The following is an 18,878-nucleotide window of genomic DNA, read 5'->3' on the forward strand; positions in this document are numbered from 1 at the left end:
ATATTTTATATTGTTTATTAATATGTTACGTATTATATATTATTTACATGTTAGGTAAAGAAAGACAGAAATGTATTTAATCAAATTTTAATTAGTTATTTTGACTTATTTAAAATTATTGATTGAGACCAATATGCGTTAAATATTTTATTTCTTTGTTATAGTAATCTTTTATTTTGCTATAAAAAATGAAACTCGTCCTATGTACTGAAAGTTTACTTAAAATAAGACAAAAAATATTTGATTAATTGTATTAACCAAGGTCGATCCATAAAACAAATAAATGATATCAATATGTTATCTTCGTTGCTTGGAATAAAAAAGGATAATAATTTATTATTATCTTTCAATACTTATTAGATGATCGAATTTCCCGTTAAAATAACAAAATTTTTCGTTATACGTTAGAAAGATTATACTTTGTTAATGCTATTTCCATTGTATAGTCTTTTTTCTATTTCATTACATGTATTAGATTCATTTATCAAAATTTTATAGATAATTTGATATTAAATATTAATTCTATTTATATTATATCATTTATGCTATAAGTGGAAAAATATCTTTATTACAAATTCTTTATGTAAAAAATTACATATATTTGAAATATGAAACATTAGTGACAGGTGTTGATATATATATTTCTTTTATCATATATTAAAAATTTAAACCATATGTGAACAAAGAACAAAATTTATTTTATCAATGTATTTAAATTTTGTTGACATATTTTTCTGATATTATAATCATATAATATTATTGTAATCATAAGTAATATTTACGTATTATGTAAATGTGTTCATATTGTAATATTATATACTTATCAGTTTTTAGAAAATTTAATAATGGTGCACTTTTTAATGACTATTATGTAACAATAAATTTTTAAGGAGCTTTGTCTATAATACACAATTTGGTAGCATGACAATAATATTAACTATTCCAAAGATAAATATCATATCAAATTTTAAAAATTAGAGTACATAATAGGCATGTAGGAAAAAGCCTCCAAATCATAGTGCAAATGTTAAATGAAATAAATAAATTAAAATTATAATATCAGTAATAAAACATATACAGTCTTTTATTGGAAAAATTTAAAATTTAACATTTTAATAAAATATTTAATAGTACGATACATACACACACCGACACATACATATGTACATGTGTATATACGATATATATATACATATATATGCGATGCCAAAGTTGCTAGGTATAATTAAATTTTATTTAATTTTAAATATTTATCCATTAAAAATATATATAAATATATAAATACATTTATATGTTAATAAACATATTTTTTCTTAGAATGAAGAAGAGGATTTCATTTATTCCTACATATCTAAATATATGGTATAGTTATGTTATAAAAATAAGAGTATATATGATTCCCTTGTTCTATATCAATTTTTGTATTATCAATGTGGATATTATAATACATAACTGATACAATATATTACAATTTTACAATTACTTTTGTACGATTTTTCTTAAGTTTATTCAGTTTACATTTTAAATGATAAAAAAATTAATAATTTGGTGAAACATAGATAACAAAATATCTCATTAATGTTGCAAAATTACATTTAATTATTTCATTACTTATTGTTATCTTATTGTAAAAAAAGCCCTATATTTTTATGAAATAATGTTGAAAAAATATTAGGAGGAATAATATGAAAGTTTTGACGTCATTTATTTAAATAAATTCAAATTACATACATAATTATAGTTATTCCTTATCTTTTTTCTGTAATTTCATATCCTAACTATAAATATATAAAAAACATGCAAATTAGTATTAAAAGTATGTTTGCCTTTTAATATGATAATGTAATGATTATAATTTGTAATCGTTATTAAATTACATTTCTTTTATGGAATACAAAATTACTTTATATTAAATATTCAAATATGTACGTACGTATAAATATACATATGTATGTATAGCTATTAAATTATGGACATTTACAATTCCGCGTTTTGTATACTTTTATACATTTTATTTTTCCATAAATGCATAAATATTTGCAATATAGTAATTACTATACTGTTTGGTTGAATAATATTATCTGTATATACAATATTATCTATTTATATTAAATTTATTGAAATACATATATCTATTTATTATATAAGGAGGAACATGTATTTAATAATAAAAAGGAAGTGTCTACTGCATGTACGGATACATATTATGTAAATATTGTAATTTACGATATAATGGAATTTCTTTCTTTCCTCTTAATTTTAAAATTACTCGATTAAAAAGTTGAAGTTATAGTTATGTTTCATGAAATTTATGTTCGTGAAATATGATGAATTGATTTAGAATCACGTGAATGTATGTAAATAGCAGAAGCATTGTATGTATATACATGTATATACATGCATGCGTGTATAGCAAATCGTATTGTAGTTGTTCATACTCTATAATTTGAGTTTTAAATCATTTTGTACTTTGAACTTAAAAAGAACATTATATATCGTTAACAAACGGTTGAGTAATAAAGTCGGATTTTTAATGGAAATTGAATTAAGTATTCGTTTGCCGAAGAAACTCTTAATTGCCGGCATACAAGGTGGTTTCTGTGATGCGTGATCAACATTTTATAGAAAAAAGGAAAAAACATTTTATATGCGTAACTTGAAAGAACATATGTTTCTCTTTTATTGAGATAATAAAATGTTTGTTTTATGGACATGGTTATTGTGTATTAATGAATGATAGTCGTGGATAATTTACATAATTTTGAGTATAATTTATAGTAAGAAACCCAGAGAAATAACGGTATTTTGCTATGTTTATGCTACTTACTAAAAAATAGTAATATAGAATTAGATTTTTTAACATATTAATATATACTATATTTACAGCATAATGCATAATAATTTAATTGCTGCTGCCATCGGTGTAACCGTTGGTGTTATAAGTGCAGCTAGTATTTTTATTTACCGTAAAATTTTGGCAAATCAACAATATAGCACAACAATTTCTGACTTAGATGCAGCCAATAAAAGAATTGATGAATTACAAACAGAATTAGAAGCGTTAAGGTAATAATATTATTTTGATATGAAATATTTACATAAATATTTCTTAAATTTATGTATTATCCTATAAAATTTATAACTATTTTGGCATATATTATTATTTTGTTTCATTTAAGGTTACAACTGAAACAACAGAAAAAGAAAAGAAAAATTTCACGAAAATTTAATTCTAACGATAGTACCTATACTTTAGATAATGACACAGATATTGATGTTTTTTCAACAACAACTGATATTGGAGATGATGAGTTCTATGATTGTTCCGATGGTGAAAGTATTGTTAGCGATAGTGACTTAAGGTTGGTAAAGTAATATAAATATATGTTAAACTTATATAAATAACACGTACGAGGATTTATAATTTATTCTAGTAAAAATGTGAATCCACTTCCTGAAGAAACATCTTAAGAATATTGAAATTATACTATTTAATTCGTGATTTAAGCATGTGATTACTTGTACTAATTTGGAAAATTAGAATTTGATCATTTTGACGAGTAAAGTTATTTTAAAAGTGTAAAAGGAAGAGATTATATGTTCAGTAATATAGGATCTCAGACGAACTGAACCAGCTGGATATAATACTTAAGGAGATTGATGAACAACTAAATGATCAATTTGATGTCAAGACTTACTATATATTGCAAACATTAGTGAGATCCCACCCAGACAATGTAGAAGTAGTATGGAGATTCACAAGAGCTAGCTACCATTATGCAGAAGCACAAATTGATAAGAATATTAGAAAGTTAATCATTCTTGAAGGTAAGTACAATATATTTGTTTATTTTTGCATAATGTAATGAAAACAAATAATATTTTTAATAGGTATTCAACAGTGTGAGAGAATTATTGAAAATCGAAAAGCAGATCTGTATAAGTGGTATGCTATCCTTATAGGACTACATGGAGACTATTTATCAGTGCCAGACAAAATAAAGAATGGCATTGTTTTTAAGAAATATGTAGAACTGGCTTTAGAAATGCAACCAGATGACTTTGAATTACATTATCTTCTAGGAAGATTTAAATATGAAATTGCTAATTTAAGTTGGATCGAGAAAAAGGTTTAACTTCTAATTTAATTTACTAAAAAATTTTAATATATACAAAATATTATTTTTATATAATATTACAATTTAATACTAAAAAGCTTAAATTTTCTTGTACTCTTTACAGGTAGCAACATTATTTGAAATTCCAAATGTTTCTATTGAAGAAACACTCATTTGTTTTGAAACTGCAGCAAGGCTTGGAAGTACAAATCCATACACTCAGTTATACATTAGTAAATGTTATATTGCTTTAAAGAAGTATACATTTGCAATTGATTCGTTAAAAGAAATTTTAGGAAAACCAATTGTATCAGCTGATGATGAAAAAGTACATACAGAAGCGAGTAAACTTCTCGACAAGTACTCAGGATATAGTTCATAGTGAAAAATAATGTATTTGTACATCACACCTATCAATAGTTCTACTATTTCCGTATACATATATAGATAAAAACAACTATATTACAGTTTAATCTAAACGTTAACATCAAACAATTTATAATCAATTATTACATGAAACATAGGTACTAAACAATTTTCAAAATATTTTATCTATTGCAGTATGTATTGTAAATCTGTTAATTTAAATTTTATGAAAGAATGCAATTTGTAAAGATCTGCATAAAAAATGTACATCACTAGTGCAAGGTTTTGTAAATTAGAAATATGTACTTTAGTTGTACAATTTAGCAAATAATATTTTATATATATAGAAAACGGTATATACATTGAAGCGCCTGGATTTAGTTATTTTCTTAAAAGAATTTATAGAATTTATTATTAGTGATATTCACTGTATACATCTTCTAAGTAAAATTTATAATATAAAAAGTCATACAAACATTTTTGTATAATTAAATTTTATAAACCTTATAAAAAGTGTAAATTTCAAGTGATTTGTCCCCTAAATATTTATAAATCCAGTTACTTTTGGCATTACAATTAAAATAAACTTTCATTATTATCTATAATATTTTATTTGTATAATTTGCAACAATTTTTATATTAATAATTGATAACTTTTCCACCTTAGTAAAAATATATTATACTAGCTTAGTTATATTTTTTTTGTTCATTTTAATTTATGTAATTATATATTTTTGTATTAATAAAACAAACTTAAATAGAAAGTTAAGATTATCAACATAATCATAAAACAAAATAGTAAAAACAAATGACAAAGATCTATTCTACTGCATATACACACATATATCTTTTTGTTATAATATTTATTCTTATAACATTTATAAAGAAACTGTGGAAACAAATCAAAATTTTAAAAACAATTATGAACTTTCCCCTTGTTTTAACAGATCAATAATGGTCCAACACAGCATCCCAGAACTTAGTATATATTGGGTGGAGAATGGGGTGAAAGGGGTGAAGTAGAGGAAGCCCCTCTAGTAAGATAGAAGAGAAGCCAAAGAAAACATTTCAGAACATTTCAGTTAACATTAAATGCTTGAAAAAAGTAGTTCATTTAAAACATACACATGACAAGGTAAGTTCTACTATTCAAAATATTATATATGCAAATTTGTAAACATTTAATTTAATTTATATTAAACTTACACTTCTGCTGTTCCTACTTTTTTAATATTAAATATTATTTAAAAATAAAAATTTTCTATTTTTTTATAAACTAAAAATGTTTCGTTATAAACAAAAGTTTCTATCTTTTGCCTTATAATTCTTTTATATGATATATGATTTAATTATAAGTAAATGTTCTAAGGTATGTATTTCTAGTACATATATTTTATAATAATAGATAAGTTTTTAAGCTTTATACATATAATTGTTATAAATAAATATATTATTACATATTTCTTTAAATATTCAAGACACAATTTGAGATGCGTGGACTTTTACGTGGTACTTTATATTGTGCACTATGGTACAGCAGCATAGTGGCTGGTTTTCTATTTATTGCTTGCCCTATGTTACCACTGTTATTTTTTAGTCCTCCAAAGTTTCGAAAATGTGGCGATCTATTACTTGCTTGTTGGGAACTTTATTCCACAGTAAGCAAAATAAATGTCTTCTTTTTCTTTCTTTTTTTTTTTGTTTCAGAGTCAAAATTTCCTTACATGTGAGTTATGTAATTGTACCATGAATAAGCTAATAATTTCAATATATTCTAGGCTCTTTTAAAAGTATTTGGTGTAAAAATTTTGGTATCAGGAGACCATATATCTCCAAATGAATCTGCTGTTCTTGTAATGAATCATAGAACACGGGTGGATTGGAATTTTTTGTGGGCTGCAATGTATCAAGCATGTTTACCTAATGTAGCAACTCATAGATTAAAATTTGTTTTAAAGGATCCTATACGACATATTCCAGGACCAGGTAATACGATAAGTGATCATAATCCCACATACTCCAAAAATATTCATAACATACCTTTCATAATACCATAACTAACACATCATTTTTATACAATGATCATTAAAAACTTAATTGTTATTCCATTTGTTTTTCTTAAATAACATAACAAAATAATGTCATTATATAACAGGATGGATAATGCAAATGTATGGTTTCCTTTATATAACTCGTCGCTGGGAAGAAGATCAAAACCGATTGTCACGTACCTTGGATTATTTAGTGGCTCTTGATAGGCGCTCTCAATTGCTTATATTTCCCGAGGGTACTGATCTAACAAAAAACAGCAAAGAGAAATCTGACAAATATGCCATGCAACATGTTCTGCCACAATATTCTTTTACTCTTCATCCAAAGACAACAGGATTCAGTTATTTAGTTCGACATCTTCAACAAGCAAGTTATCTCAATGCTGTTTATGATTTAACAATTGCATATCCTGATTATATTCCACAATCTGAATTAGATTTGATCAAAGGAAAATTACCAAATGAAGTACATTTTCATATTAAGCGAATACCATCATCGGATGTGCCAACAGATGATTTAACATTAAGGCGATGGTTAGAGGAAAAGTGGTTTAACAAAGAAGAAATATTAAAACAATTTTATGAAAAGAAAACTTTTCCTGCTGAAATTTGGCCGTTAACAAAATTACGTCCTTTACATATTGCCTTTAGTTTCTGGAGCATTCTAACAGGTAATATTTTATTCTACTTATTTTCACTAATTTTTGATAATATTTCTATTAAAAATATCGTATCTTTTTTTTAAATTTCAGGATGTATGATAGTTTTACTTATTATTTCACCAGTATTCCAATTATGGACACTGGTACATTCAGTTTTTTTTATTGCTCTATCATTTTTTACTACTGGTTTTAATCAACTTGAAATGGGATGGTATTGGCGTTGGAGAACACACTTCCTTACAAAAAAATATGATTAATAAAATTTTAAACTATTTAATGCAAATAGATTTCAGTATTAAATTCCAATATTAAATTAAATTATTTCTAAAACTTTATTATAAATATTTTAGACATTCATAAATAATCTATATATGAGTTTGGAGTAAATTAAAGTTGATTTAATTTTCAAAAATCGATGAAAGATATTAATTTTAACAAGTTTATATATTAGAAATTTTAAGTGGTATAATGACAATTCAAAGCAGAGCATAGAATATGTGGGAACACTTATCTTATAGATAATATATAAATTTAATATGTACTAATTTAAAAAAGTTGTTTTAGGACAAACACAATTTAATATATTTGACTGAAATATATAATAATAATGCTAGTCTAATATCATAAATTAAAGGTATTACTATAGTGTACTAGATAAAAAAAATGATGGAACTATAAAATTATAATACTTTAATGTTGTGGGAAAATTAGCCCTCCATAGATTACTGAGTTATAAAAAACAATTTATATTTTACATTTTTTAGTTCTAATTATAGAAAATAAAGATTGTATATATCATATATACACCATAATATTTAATTTATTCTTTTATACCATGTGCTATGGTTTAAAAATTACTGTTTTTCATAATTTTGTTTATAGCTTGATACAGTTTGTAAACTATGGAGAGTTGATACTAATATCGACAAGTTTTAAAAAAAATATATTTTGCTAACTTAAATATTTAGGATGTAGTATCCTTTTCTCATATTCAGTGTTAATATTTATAAAAAATGGTTTCGATTTATATATATGACAATATTTTATTTTTGTTTCTAAAACCTGAGAAAAGAAATATTTAATATTAAAGTACAATCATAGAAAAATTAACAAATTTTCAAATACCTTTTTTATCCAACACTCAACCAACCATACAATTAGGTTAACAATGTTTAATATCAAAATGTATAATAATGGTACAAAACTCTAATTATTTATGTCATATATAAATATTTCAGACATTTTAAAAATTGTACATTACAAACAATTAAAATATTACATTTACACAATTACCAAATCAATTTTCAGAAAACTTTCTGTGTTACTTAGGAACGTACTTTATACAAAATTTATGCATGAAATGTGTATAAAAATATTCAGTTTATTACATGTTATTGCTAGAAATTATAATATTAATTTAACACATATAGTTTGATATTACAAAAAGAGTTCTAAATTAAATATAATTCACTGAGCGCACGCATGCTACGATTTTTATACTTTAAAAATCATAGATATTGTACAAATTTCTTAAAATGTGTTGCAAATGCGTGTTATAATGATACTTTTATTGAGTATAATTTGAATACTGTAACAAATTTTTAAAAAAGAATCTCGATTTTGCTTTTTATCAATAATTTATATTATAACTATTGAAAAACAATATAAAATGAAATGATAATTAATTTCGAATGATAGATATGTAGTTTAGCAATAATTAATGAATTTTATGATCATAAATTTTAACAGCATTAAGCATTATAATTTTTCGAAGATGTTTAATCTATCTATAATATAATGATATAATAATACAAGCAGTATTATATGTATGTATTTAAATAATGACAGATATTTATATATATTTTTTAATTTGCATGATGCTATAATATTTGGTTTGAATATTTTTTAGGAATCATAATTAAAGTCAATCTAGCTAACGATGGACACAGTGCCTCATTATCTCATATTTCAAAGTACAAATGTACATACATATATGGTATAAAATAAAATTACTTTCGTGAAACATTTCAAAATCCTGCGAAATTTAAAATTCAATCAAAGTAAAGTATGAGATACTTATGCACTTAAAATTTCTTAAAATGTCATTTCAATGTATTTAAATGGTATGAAATATAATCTTTTACTTTTCATATTGACTGAATTATACAAACAATCTTACAAGTTTCAATTGTTTTGTAATGGAACTTAGTATTAAAACTAAAAATATTATGTAATATATGAATGAAATGCATAGAATATAATTTTTAAGTATTTTGTTTCGTAATAGTAGCTGATCCTCTATTTTTCTATAGCTATAGAAATGTTATAAGTAAAAGTGAATTCATGTGCCAAAAACATATGTGTATTAGTGTACTTTTATGAACAATATTCAAACAAGAAGGTTGTATAAGAATTTTAAAGACTTCTCTATTTAAATTATCTGCTTTTTCTAAAACTTTCATTATCATTGGTATTAAAATTTTACTTACCTCAGTTAAGACAAGAGGCAAATAGATTAATATTAATTGCTTACGAATTTAAAATAATTTATTAATAAAATATCATTTTTTATTTGGCTTGAATAATAATATACACTTTAATCTTTTCATTTTCAATATACTTCATACTATTTTTAAACCATAAATACATTTAAATATTTTTGTTATTTAAACATTAGGATATATATTTGTTACATGTAATGTGTGTGTTATCACACAAAAATAGACAAAAAGGAAAATAATATAAATTGTAATTATATAATCATATAATTTATATTATATAATTACAGTTTATATTATTATATAATTATATATATATATTATAATTATAAAAAAATCAAAATAATATATTTGTTCCAATGTGTATGTATTTCATGATGCGAGAAATATACATATATATGATGAAACTTTATTATTATGTAAATGTAAGTATGTATGAAACTTTAGTATAGTATTGTGAAAATAAATGTAAATGCAATAAATACATTTAAGTTTATATTATTATATGAAAAGTTTTCTCTTGATTGTTTATAAGTTTATAATTAAAATACATAGTTATGATTGCAATAATTCTTTTTTTCAATTACAAGTGTAAGGTCACACGCACCGTAGACTACTATGCATAAAAAATATAGTATTCGTATATCGTGTCACCGCACGAGATCATCCGATTTTTTCCGGGCCGCCCGGAACACTCGAGTATCCGTGATCCCGATGGTTGGACGTCAATGTGTTTAATCACTCCAATGGTTTTGGCAGAGATAATTAAGATGAGCGTCAAGTATACGTATACATAATTATCAATGATGTTAGGTCTATCTTATTTATAGTTTTATGCCCATGATCAGAAGTTGAATGCGAGTAAATAGTAATTTATTGACAGTAGACGTACATGACACTTGCCATCTTATATGTCGTAAACATGGGTCACGAGTTAAGTAGATAACTCTGTATTCCCATATTCTGTATTTTCCGTATGTTAATTGTTATTAAAAAAATATGTAAGAACTATCATAATACATGAAAAATAATAATTAATAAGAATAATTTATTTGAAAAAATCGTAGTTTTATTTGTTTTATTAACAAATAATTATTACTTTATTTATTAATTTAACAAACATTTTACATATTTTTTCTATAAAATGGATTAATTGGACTTGGTATGGGACTTGCTTTTAGTACACCTGCTAATGGTTTCTTGTTTGCATCAAAAGGTATAGCTGGACTTTTCCGAATTTGTGAAATATATTCAGATGTATGTTGAGCTGTATTACAGTGAAGAGCAATTTTCACTCGTTTTTTAGAACTTGTAGTAGTACTTATTTCATGTTTTCTTTTTAAGCTTATTGGTGTTTCCTACATAATAAAGATATTTATTTATATATATATATATATATCAATAATCATATTATAATAGTTTCAAACAGTATAAAAAAAGACAGTAAGTTTGAAAATTTAATTGCCATTTTAAAATAGATACGTACGTATTTTATGAAAAATAATAAAAATACAAAAATATATAACAAGTAAATGCTATAAGACTTACATTTTTTTTATTCTCTAATTTTGTTAATATAGGTACCAACCAAGTTGGTTGTTTATTATGTACATTATTTCTTTGCTCGTGGTTACTTGTAACTGAATTTTCATCAATTTCCATACATGACTTTGTGCTGTTATTATCCATCAAAAGAGTGGATGGTTCTATATTATCAGAAACATTCCATTTACCAGTAACTTTTGATTTTGTTGACTTTTTTCTCTTTACTTGTTTGACAATGTTTAGTGTTTTGGCAGCTATATTCTTGTTCTTTTTCAATTTTATTTTTTTATTTTCATCAATATCTTCAATTAATAATGAAGAATTATTTCTTAATTTACAATTACTATCTTTTGCATCTGTTTTACAAATATTCTGATTTTCTTTTGTCTTAGATTTCCTTTTCTTCAAACTCGGATTATTTTCATCTAATATTTGCGAATTTGTATTTATTAAATTATCAGTAAAATCTAATTTATTCTTCATTTTTCTTTTTTTTTTAATAGTTTCGTCATTATTCATTTCTACAGTATTATTTTCACGATTAGTTTCGTCGTTAATATTTTCTGATTCTTCTTCACTAAATTTATCACTTTCATCTTGTATTAACTGCTTATTCTTTTTCCTTTTGCGCCCTTTTTGTAGCGTATCCGAATATAATTCCTGCTCAAATTTTAAAAGACGTACTGCAGCTGACTTTATATCTGTATTTTTTTTTTGCATTTTTGGAATTCTTATTTCCTTAATACCTAATGGCATTTTACCATCTGATAATTCTATAAACCTACAAAGATATTTCAATCAATTTATTAGTTTGTTACTAATGTCTTTAATATATTCTTTAATTGATAATCACACAATACATACTCTTTAATAAGACGACGTAATTGTCTACGTGATTTTGTTGTTGATAAGGAATGAAATTTATACTTATTTAACAAATCAGCTATCTGTCTTGGATTAAAAGGTATTTGTGGCAATTCAACATCTATTCTACCAGCTCTAGGATCTAGTGGTTTCTCTGTATTATATTCCATTTGTTTTTCAAGATAAATGTCTACGTCTCTGGTAATATTATTATCTTCTTCATCTGACACTTCTATTTTTTCCATAGCATCAATAGAACCAGCAGGAAAACCAGCCTATATAAAAACAATAATACATATTATTGTCACTATAAGTTATAAACAAATTATTTCATATAAGTTTTAAGATAATAAAAAACATTAATATTCACACTTCTCCAAGCTTTAAATTTTTCCATATAATCCACACCAATATCTGATTGAAAAATCAGATATCTAAAAATATGTCTCATTACATGTTTAATTTGTCTTTCATCATCCATAGGTATAAGATATGAAATAAATGGTTTAATAAATTCTGTAACAGCATTTTCTGGTATATTTCCATCACTAATCTATAAAAATTAAACTTGTTAATAAATTAACAATAAATCAATATTTAATATAAAATAACATACTTTTGCAAGTTCTTCTAGATATATTTCTGTTATATGCATAGTAAAACCAATACATATTTTTGGATCAACTAATAATTTTTCAAGTATTTCAGAAATATCTTTTACCCATTCAATATCCCATAAATTCTCTTTACATTTCTGGAAAGTCTGTCGAATTATTCTTCGAACTAGCTGTAAATACATATTTATTAATAAAAAAATTTAACACACTCCTCGTCAAAAAGATAATCCATGTGCTATCTTTAATTTCTCAATGACGCGTGCAAAGTTTTTCGTCTGTAACGTATAATATCAAAACATTACGAGCTCAGAATATACGGTTCATTGAAAATAATTAAAAATATTATGAGGTTTAGTGTGTAACAAAAAAAATTGTTTTATTTTAAGAACGAAATGATAACACATCTATAATAAGAAAATAATAATCAACATAAATTGTAACTAACAATAATTACTTATCAAACATATGTACTTATTTAATAATGGGTACATCCCCCTTTCTATTACTTCTATTATACGATTTGCTATTGATTTATATAGTTTCTGGATATAATTTTGACTTAACGTATCTCATTTGTGTACAATTGCATTTTTTAATTCTTGTACATATTGATACTGCTTTCCATTCGCATAGATGCCGTGAACAAATTCTGCCCAGCAATTTTCAATAATATTAAGGTCCGGGGAGCATGCAGGCCACAGCAAAATAGATATATTATTTTCATTAAAATATGATTAGACCAATCTTGATGTGTGTACAGATGCATTATCTTGTTGAAAGATGTAATCAAGTCCAGAAATGCATTCTGCATGATTATTTATTTGTTCTTTGATTAAATTTATGTATCAGACACTATTCATTCTCCCATTGATGAACTTGGTACTTGTTTTACTGAAATAACCGATGCTGGCCCAATGCTGCCTCCTCCCATTTGTCATCGAATTGCTGACATTGTCTCTTTTCTTATGTCATGAAAATAATATTGGAACCCATCAGGACCATCCAAGTTGAATCCTTTTCATTTGAAAACAGTACCCTTCTTCATTTCTTTTTCCAATGCATTTTTTCTTTTGCAAAGCGTAAACGTTCTACTCTGTGTTTCATTGTTAACTACTTTTTGCTATAATCTTCAACATTTCTTAAAAAATTGTGTATTACTTTATAACTTCTTCTTATTACTTTCGATATTTTTGCTATTGATAACTGTTGCTGTTTTAGTTCAAGAATTTGTTTTTTTTTTAAGACTTGTTTAATTTTTTTCCATGTCCCATACTTACAAATTTATGTAATATTGTACTGTAATCTATACTAGTTGATAGATCGTAAACTACTGAGCAATTTCTAAACATATTAACAGAGTGTATTATCATTTCATACTTAAAATAAAACAATTTTTTTTGTTACACACTAAACCTCATAATACTTTTAATTACTTTCAACGAACTGCATATTCTGAGCTCATAATGTTTTGATATCATACGTTACAGACAAAAAACTTTACATGCATCATTGAGAAATTAAAGATAGCACACCTGGGTTATCTTTTTAATGAGGAGTGTATATATAAGTGTATTATATAAAAAGGTATCATATTAATACTTACCATGCAAAATTTATCTAATCTATATTGATCTATACCAAACCATTCAACACCTAGAGTTCTTAAAACACATTCTGTATAGAGTAATACTACCTCTTTAGTTTTTAAACAATGTACAATTTTACTAAGAGATTCTGCTAGTTCTTCTTGAATCAAAGGTTTGTCTGACATCCACATATAATAAAATAAACCTTTCCATAATCGCATAAAATCCGCCTTTGTAAGTGCTAAAAAAAAACATACAAAGTATATCTTTTCGTAATAATATAACGAATAAATAGATAAACAAAATTTAGATAAATAAATTTAGATAAACAAAAATCAGAACTAATTGGAATTTCAATTAACAAGAATACAAATCTTACAAAGAGTACTTTGTGAACGAACTATCAACCATCTTTTTAAATTTTTTAGTACTCTATCTCGAGTTACTTTATCGTTACATGAAAGTAATCGAGCAAATTTAATTTCTTGTGCGATAACAATTGCTTTTTTATCTTTTTCATTCACTTGCTTTGAAGATATATGTTTTACATGTTGTATAGATTTTTGCATCGGTTCACGTATACAACGTGCTTTTCTAACTGCCATTTTTAACTATTCTAAACAATTTTTAACTAGTACTCAAATTTCAATTTAAAATTATTATTTTATAAATGTATATGTATTACAACACATAAAGTTTATAATCACATTTGCTAACGTTTCGTCAACACGTGAATTATATATAATTGCAATTATGTATAATTCATACAGTACGCTACAGTAGTACAGTATCGTGAAGTTCGTCTAAAACGTGGTCTGAATCAATTTCAGTTCTACCAATAGTAAAATCGAAATCATTAAAATATTGTGCTATTAATATTGTACATACGTGAAATAATTTAATTGGGAAATGTTAAGTCTTTTCAATATTTGTTTTATTTGTTTGAAAAACAACAGAAAAAAGGAAGTTATATCTATATTATATTTAAATTATAACAGAAATATGTAATTATATCAGTTAGTTCCATATTTTTCATCGTTTATATCTATATTTTTAAATAGAAATCGGACTTTAATCAACCCCTATATTTCGGCGAAATACTAAATGTAAAAAATTGACGTGCTTGACATGCAATTTTTTTCTTCAGTATGAAAAATTGAAAATTTTGTATATTATATCGTTGTATGTTCGTGCTCAATAAATTAATCGACAATGAATAAGGTATAATTTTGTCGAATATGTTATACATTATTTTTTAAAGAAATTAAATATTCCGTAGAAGGAAATAATATATTGTTTACAAATGTCTGAGTCTTTAGGACTGCTATGACTTTTAATACTTTTCAATATTATTAATAGATATTACAGTCGTAGTTAAATCATTAAAGCATACAAGTTAAATTCATTAATTGTCTAAAATACATTATTAAGTAAAGATAAAGGAAATTGTTTATATATATTCAGTATTAAATTATTAAAATATATTTTTCAGATGCCAAGATACCCTTCAGATTGTAAAGTCTATGTAGGAAACTTAGGAAATGGTGCAACAAGACGAGAATTGGAAGATGCTTTCTCTTATTATGGATCTTTAAGGAATGTATGGGTAGCTAGAAACCCACCTGGATTTGCTTTTGTGGAATTTGAAGATGCTAGAGACGCAGAAGATGCAATAAGAGGACTTGATGGGAGAACTATATGTGGAAGACGAGCTCGTGTGGAAGCATCTAATGGGAGAAGATTAAGAGATAGAAGTTATTTCAGAAGAGGTGTAGGCAAACTATTTCATCCTGAAGATAGGTGTTACGAATGTGGTGAAAGAGGTCACTATGCTAGAAATTGTCAACGACATAGAAATACTCGTAAGAAAAGGTAAGTATAGAACATATTCACTTTACACAAACTTTATGGCATGCAAAAAACCATTAGACAAGTAAGCAAGAAATATATGCAGAATTTGATTTAACAAATATATGCTTAAATGTACAATGAAAGTAATTTGTAATAATGAATTTTATATAAGGTTTGGGTCTTTAAATATTGAACATTTTATAATAGAATATTTATATTAGAAGATAAACTTTAATATATATTAATTAAAAGACATTTTTTTTTTTATATTTGGTGTATGAAACAAATGAAATACGAAATAATTTTATATATTAAAATTTTACATACTATACCAAAGTGCTTTCATTATCAAGAACAATATCGATATAATATTGACATTTTTATAGCAGACCCCGCTGAACAGGCATACGTAAGAGAAACGTGTTGCTACTGAGATTCTCATCAGATTCGCCTTGGGTTCACTTTGTGATACTACGTAGTTACAGCATAGAATATCCACATTTCTCTGGTTTCTTTCTGCATACTACAAGCAAAAGAGGAAAACACGGCCGATGGAGTGGCTAGTTCTGCATACTGCGATACTTCTAACGACCACTGAGATCACCTTAGACTGAAAGTTTTTGCGCATCAGCACTACTGGTATCTCTGATATTCTTCCTTTGTCTTATTATCTTTGCCAAATTATCATAATAGATCTAATGGTCAGTAAAAGATAAACTGTAAGTCATCTCATCTAGCCACTCTTCGCCCATATACCTGACATATTTATATGATTTCATCTCTATAAGTACTCATCTGTTCTCTTCTTTATGGTATTGCTATTACGTACTCTACAACCTTCGGTAAAGACGGTACATAACTAAAATAATAATGAAACAAAATAGATATAATTAGTTTTAAAATTAATATAGCATTTTATTTGTAATACTTAGCAATTTAAATTAATTTTATTAATATGTTATATATATATTTTTATATATATAATATATATACACTTATATATTGACATTTAAGCAAAAGAAAAGAAATAGAAAATATTATAAAATATGAAGATCCATTTTACAAACTATAATAGTATATTAATATTTCCGTAATTTTTACTTTTATTAGAATATGAAGTAAACTATGATAGTTTTCCTGGGTACTTGTCGCAATTTTTGCAAGCCCAATTATTCCATAAATCTCTTAAATTTTGCACAAGATATACTACGCTACATTCATAGAAAAAATAGAAAATTTGATACAATTGACATAAATAAATATATGTACTTGATAGAGAAAAGCAATAAAATTCGAAATTGTAGGCAGTTTCAATATAATCGTGATTTTAATATAATATATATTTTAGATCCCACTCCAGGTCTTATTCACGGTCAAAATCGCAATCAAGGTCACGGTCTCGCTCACGTTCGAGGTCAAGATCAAGAAGCAAGCATTCACGATCATCATCTCGTAGCCGTTCTCATAGTAGAAGCGATTATACTAAAGAGAAACTTTGTAATAAACGGCGATCTGATTCTAAAGATCATAGTCCGCCAAATCCAAATCTGTTTCTAGATATCACAGCAAATAAAACGATGTATATTCTTTATTTGATACGTGTATGACCATCATTTTTTATGTTATTTTATCAATTAAGCTCTTTTGTGGCAAACTTTTTCTAGCCTTTCGAAATATGTACATATTTGAAGATACCTGTGATACTTCTTGGCACAAAAGTGCTACTTTAAATAATTAAGATATTGTGATTGATTAGAGATGGAGAAAACATTATTATTAATATTACTATACATTTATAGTTTCTATATTTTTTAAATGTTCAAGGTGTATATATATATATATATATATATATACATATTTATGGTCCTAAGTGCATCTGGATCAGTCTGTATATCACTATTTAACATTTTAGTTTATGGCCACACTATATCCCTTTCATGAACAATACATTTGTTGTAATTTAAATCATATATTGCTTTCTAAAATCTCCTTCACATTATAATAACAAAAATAGAATCATCACAATAAGTTGATTACATACTCTTAAATGTAAGATGTTGCACACAGGGCTAGTAGAATTTTTATACAATTTATGTATACAAGAAAATGTTGGGCATACTAAGAAACATTTGCAGTCTTAAGAAGTCTAGACACATAGATATATATACTTACAATATTTGACAAAGAGTGAGAAATGGTTTTAGGAAGTAAAGCAAAATTATAGTTAGGAGATTAGTAACAAAAAAAAGAATATATATACATTTATACGTATGCAAATCCTATTTGCACAATTTTAAACAAGAACCTAAAAATGAGGTTTTTGCATGAAATTAAAATAAATGTGACTCTCATGGACTTTTTATATAATATATAATAACACACGTACATATATCACGTGAATATATTTACAGATAACGAGCAGATCATTTCAAAAAATGTTTTGTACGCATTTTCGCGAAGTAACCTTTTTATTTTTCTAAGCAAAAAATATTCTAAATGCGCTCTTTGTAAAATCTGTTTTTTGATCAAAGTAAATTAACTGTAAGTAATTAATTTGCATAATTTCGAAATATTGAATAATGGAAAAAAAAACAAATTGTTGGTATATAAGTAATATTTAATATATTATTGATATATTTTAATGCTTTTTAATATAACATTTGAAGTTTAAAAAAAAATAATTATCTTTCTGGAAATGTGAATGAAAAGTAAAATTATGT

At 24.9% G+C, this 18,878-nt stretch overlaps 4 protein-coding genes across 9 annotated transcripts; 3 read left to right on the forward strand and 1 right to left on the reverse strand.

Moving 5' to 3' along the window:
- Nucleotides 1-2,392: 2,392 nt before the first annotated feature.
- On the forward strand, nucleotides 2,393-4,961 carry LOC100742788 (regulator of microtubule dynamics protein 1). 2 transcript variants are annotated; one of them, XM_003490286.4, is made up of 6 exons: nucleotides 2,393-2,800; nucleotides 2,887-3,066; nucleotides 3,180-3,362; nucleotides 3,614-3,828; nucleotides 3,892-4,130; nucleotides 4,243-4,961. In XM_003490286.4, the coding sequence occupies exons 2-6, from the start codon at nucleotides 2,891-2,893 to the stop codon at nucleotides 4,498-4,500; spliced, it is 1,071 nt and encodes a 356-aa protein (XP_003490334.1). In that variant the 5' UTR covers nucleotides 2,393-2,800; nucleotides 2,887-2,890; the 3' UTR covers nucleotides 4,501-4,961. The 2 variants fall into 2 exon arrangements, with proteins under 2 accessions (XP_003490334.1, XP_012242321.1); XM_012386898.3 differs by having other exon boundaries at nucleotides 3,964-4,130.
- Nucleotides 4,962-5,427: 466 nt separating this feature from the next.
- LOC100742906 (lysocardiolipin acyltransferase 1) lies at nucleotides 5,428-8,131 on the forward strand. Its single transcript, XM_003490287.4, has 6 exons — nucleotides 5,428-5,619; nucleotides 5,963-6,142; nucleotides 6,263-6,470; nucleotides 6,640-7,206; nucleotides 7,288-7,530; nucleotides 7,594-8,131. Exons 2-5 carry the CDS (start codon nucleotides 5,975-5,977, stop codon nucleotides 7,452-7,454), a joined length of 1,110 nt encoding a protein of 369 aa, XP_003490335.1. The 5' UTR covers nucleotides 5,428-5,619; nucleotides 5,963-5,974; the 3' UTR covers nucleotides 7,455-7,530; nucleotides 7,594-8,131.
- A 2,611-nt stretch (nucleotides 8,132-10,742) lies between these two features.
- LOC100743024 (ribosomal RNA processing protein 1 homolog) lies at nucleotides 10,743-15,134 on the reverse strand. 2 transcript variants are annotated; one of them, XM_033321267.1, is made up of 7 exons: nucleotides 14,687-15,134; nucleotides 14,415-14,548; nucleotides 12,721-12,891; nucleotides 12,475-12,657; nucleotides 12,105-12,379; nucleotides 11,244-12,021; nucleotides 10,743-11,053 (listed from the first exon to the last, which is right to left on the reverse strand). In XM_033321267.1, exons 1-7 carry the CDS (start codon nucleotides 14,910-14,912, stop codon nucleotides 10,820-10,822), a joined length of 2,001 nt encoding a protein of 666 aa, XP_033177158.1. In that variant the 5' UTR covers nucleotides 14,913-15,134; the 3' UTR covers nucleotides 10,743-10,819. The 2 variants fall into 2 exon arrangements, with proteins under 2 accessions (XP_033177158.1, XP_003490336.1); XM_003490288.4 differs by having other exon boundaries at nucleotides 14,325-14,548.
- Nucleotides 15,135-15,189: 55 nt separating this feature from the next.
- On the forward strand, nucleotides 15,190-18,513 carry LOC100743146 (serine/arginine-rich splicing factor 7). 4 transcript variants are annotated; one of them, XR_004461881.1, is made up of 4 exons: nucleotides 15,190-15,528; nucleotides 15,800-16,179; nucleotides 16,545-16,797; nucleotides 17,507-17,693. XR_004461881.1 is itself a non-coding variant. In XM_012386883.3 (3 exons), the coding sequence occupies exons 1-3, from the start codon at nucleotides 15,520-15,522 to the stop codon at nucleotides 17,763-17,765; spliced, it is 648 nt and encodes a 215-aa protein (XP_012242306.2). In that variant the 5' UTR covers nucleotides 15,190-15,519; the 3' UTR covers nucleotides 17,766-18,513. The 4 variants fall into 4 exon arrangements, 2 of the variants coding, with proteins under 2 accessions (XP_012242306.2, XP_033177159.1); XR_004461882.1 differs by having other exon boundaries at nucleotides 16,548-16,797; nucleotides 17,507-17,643; XM_012386883.3 differs by lacking the exon at nucleotides 16,545-16,797 and having other exon boundaries at nucleotides 17,507-18,513.
- The last annotated feature ends 365 nt before the right edge of the window (nucleotides 18,514-18,878 follow it).

This window comes from Bombus impatiens, unplaced genomic scaffold (genome assembly GCF_000188095.3).
Source record: "Bombus impatiens unplaced genomic scaffold, BIMP_2.2 scf_0418, whole genome shotgun sequence".
NCBI classification, from domain to species: Eukaryota; Metazoa; Arthropoda; class Insecta; order Hymenoptera; family Apidae; genus Bombus; species Bombus impatiens.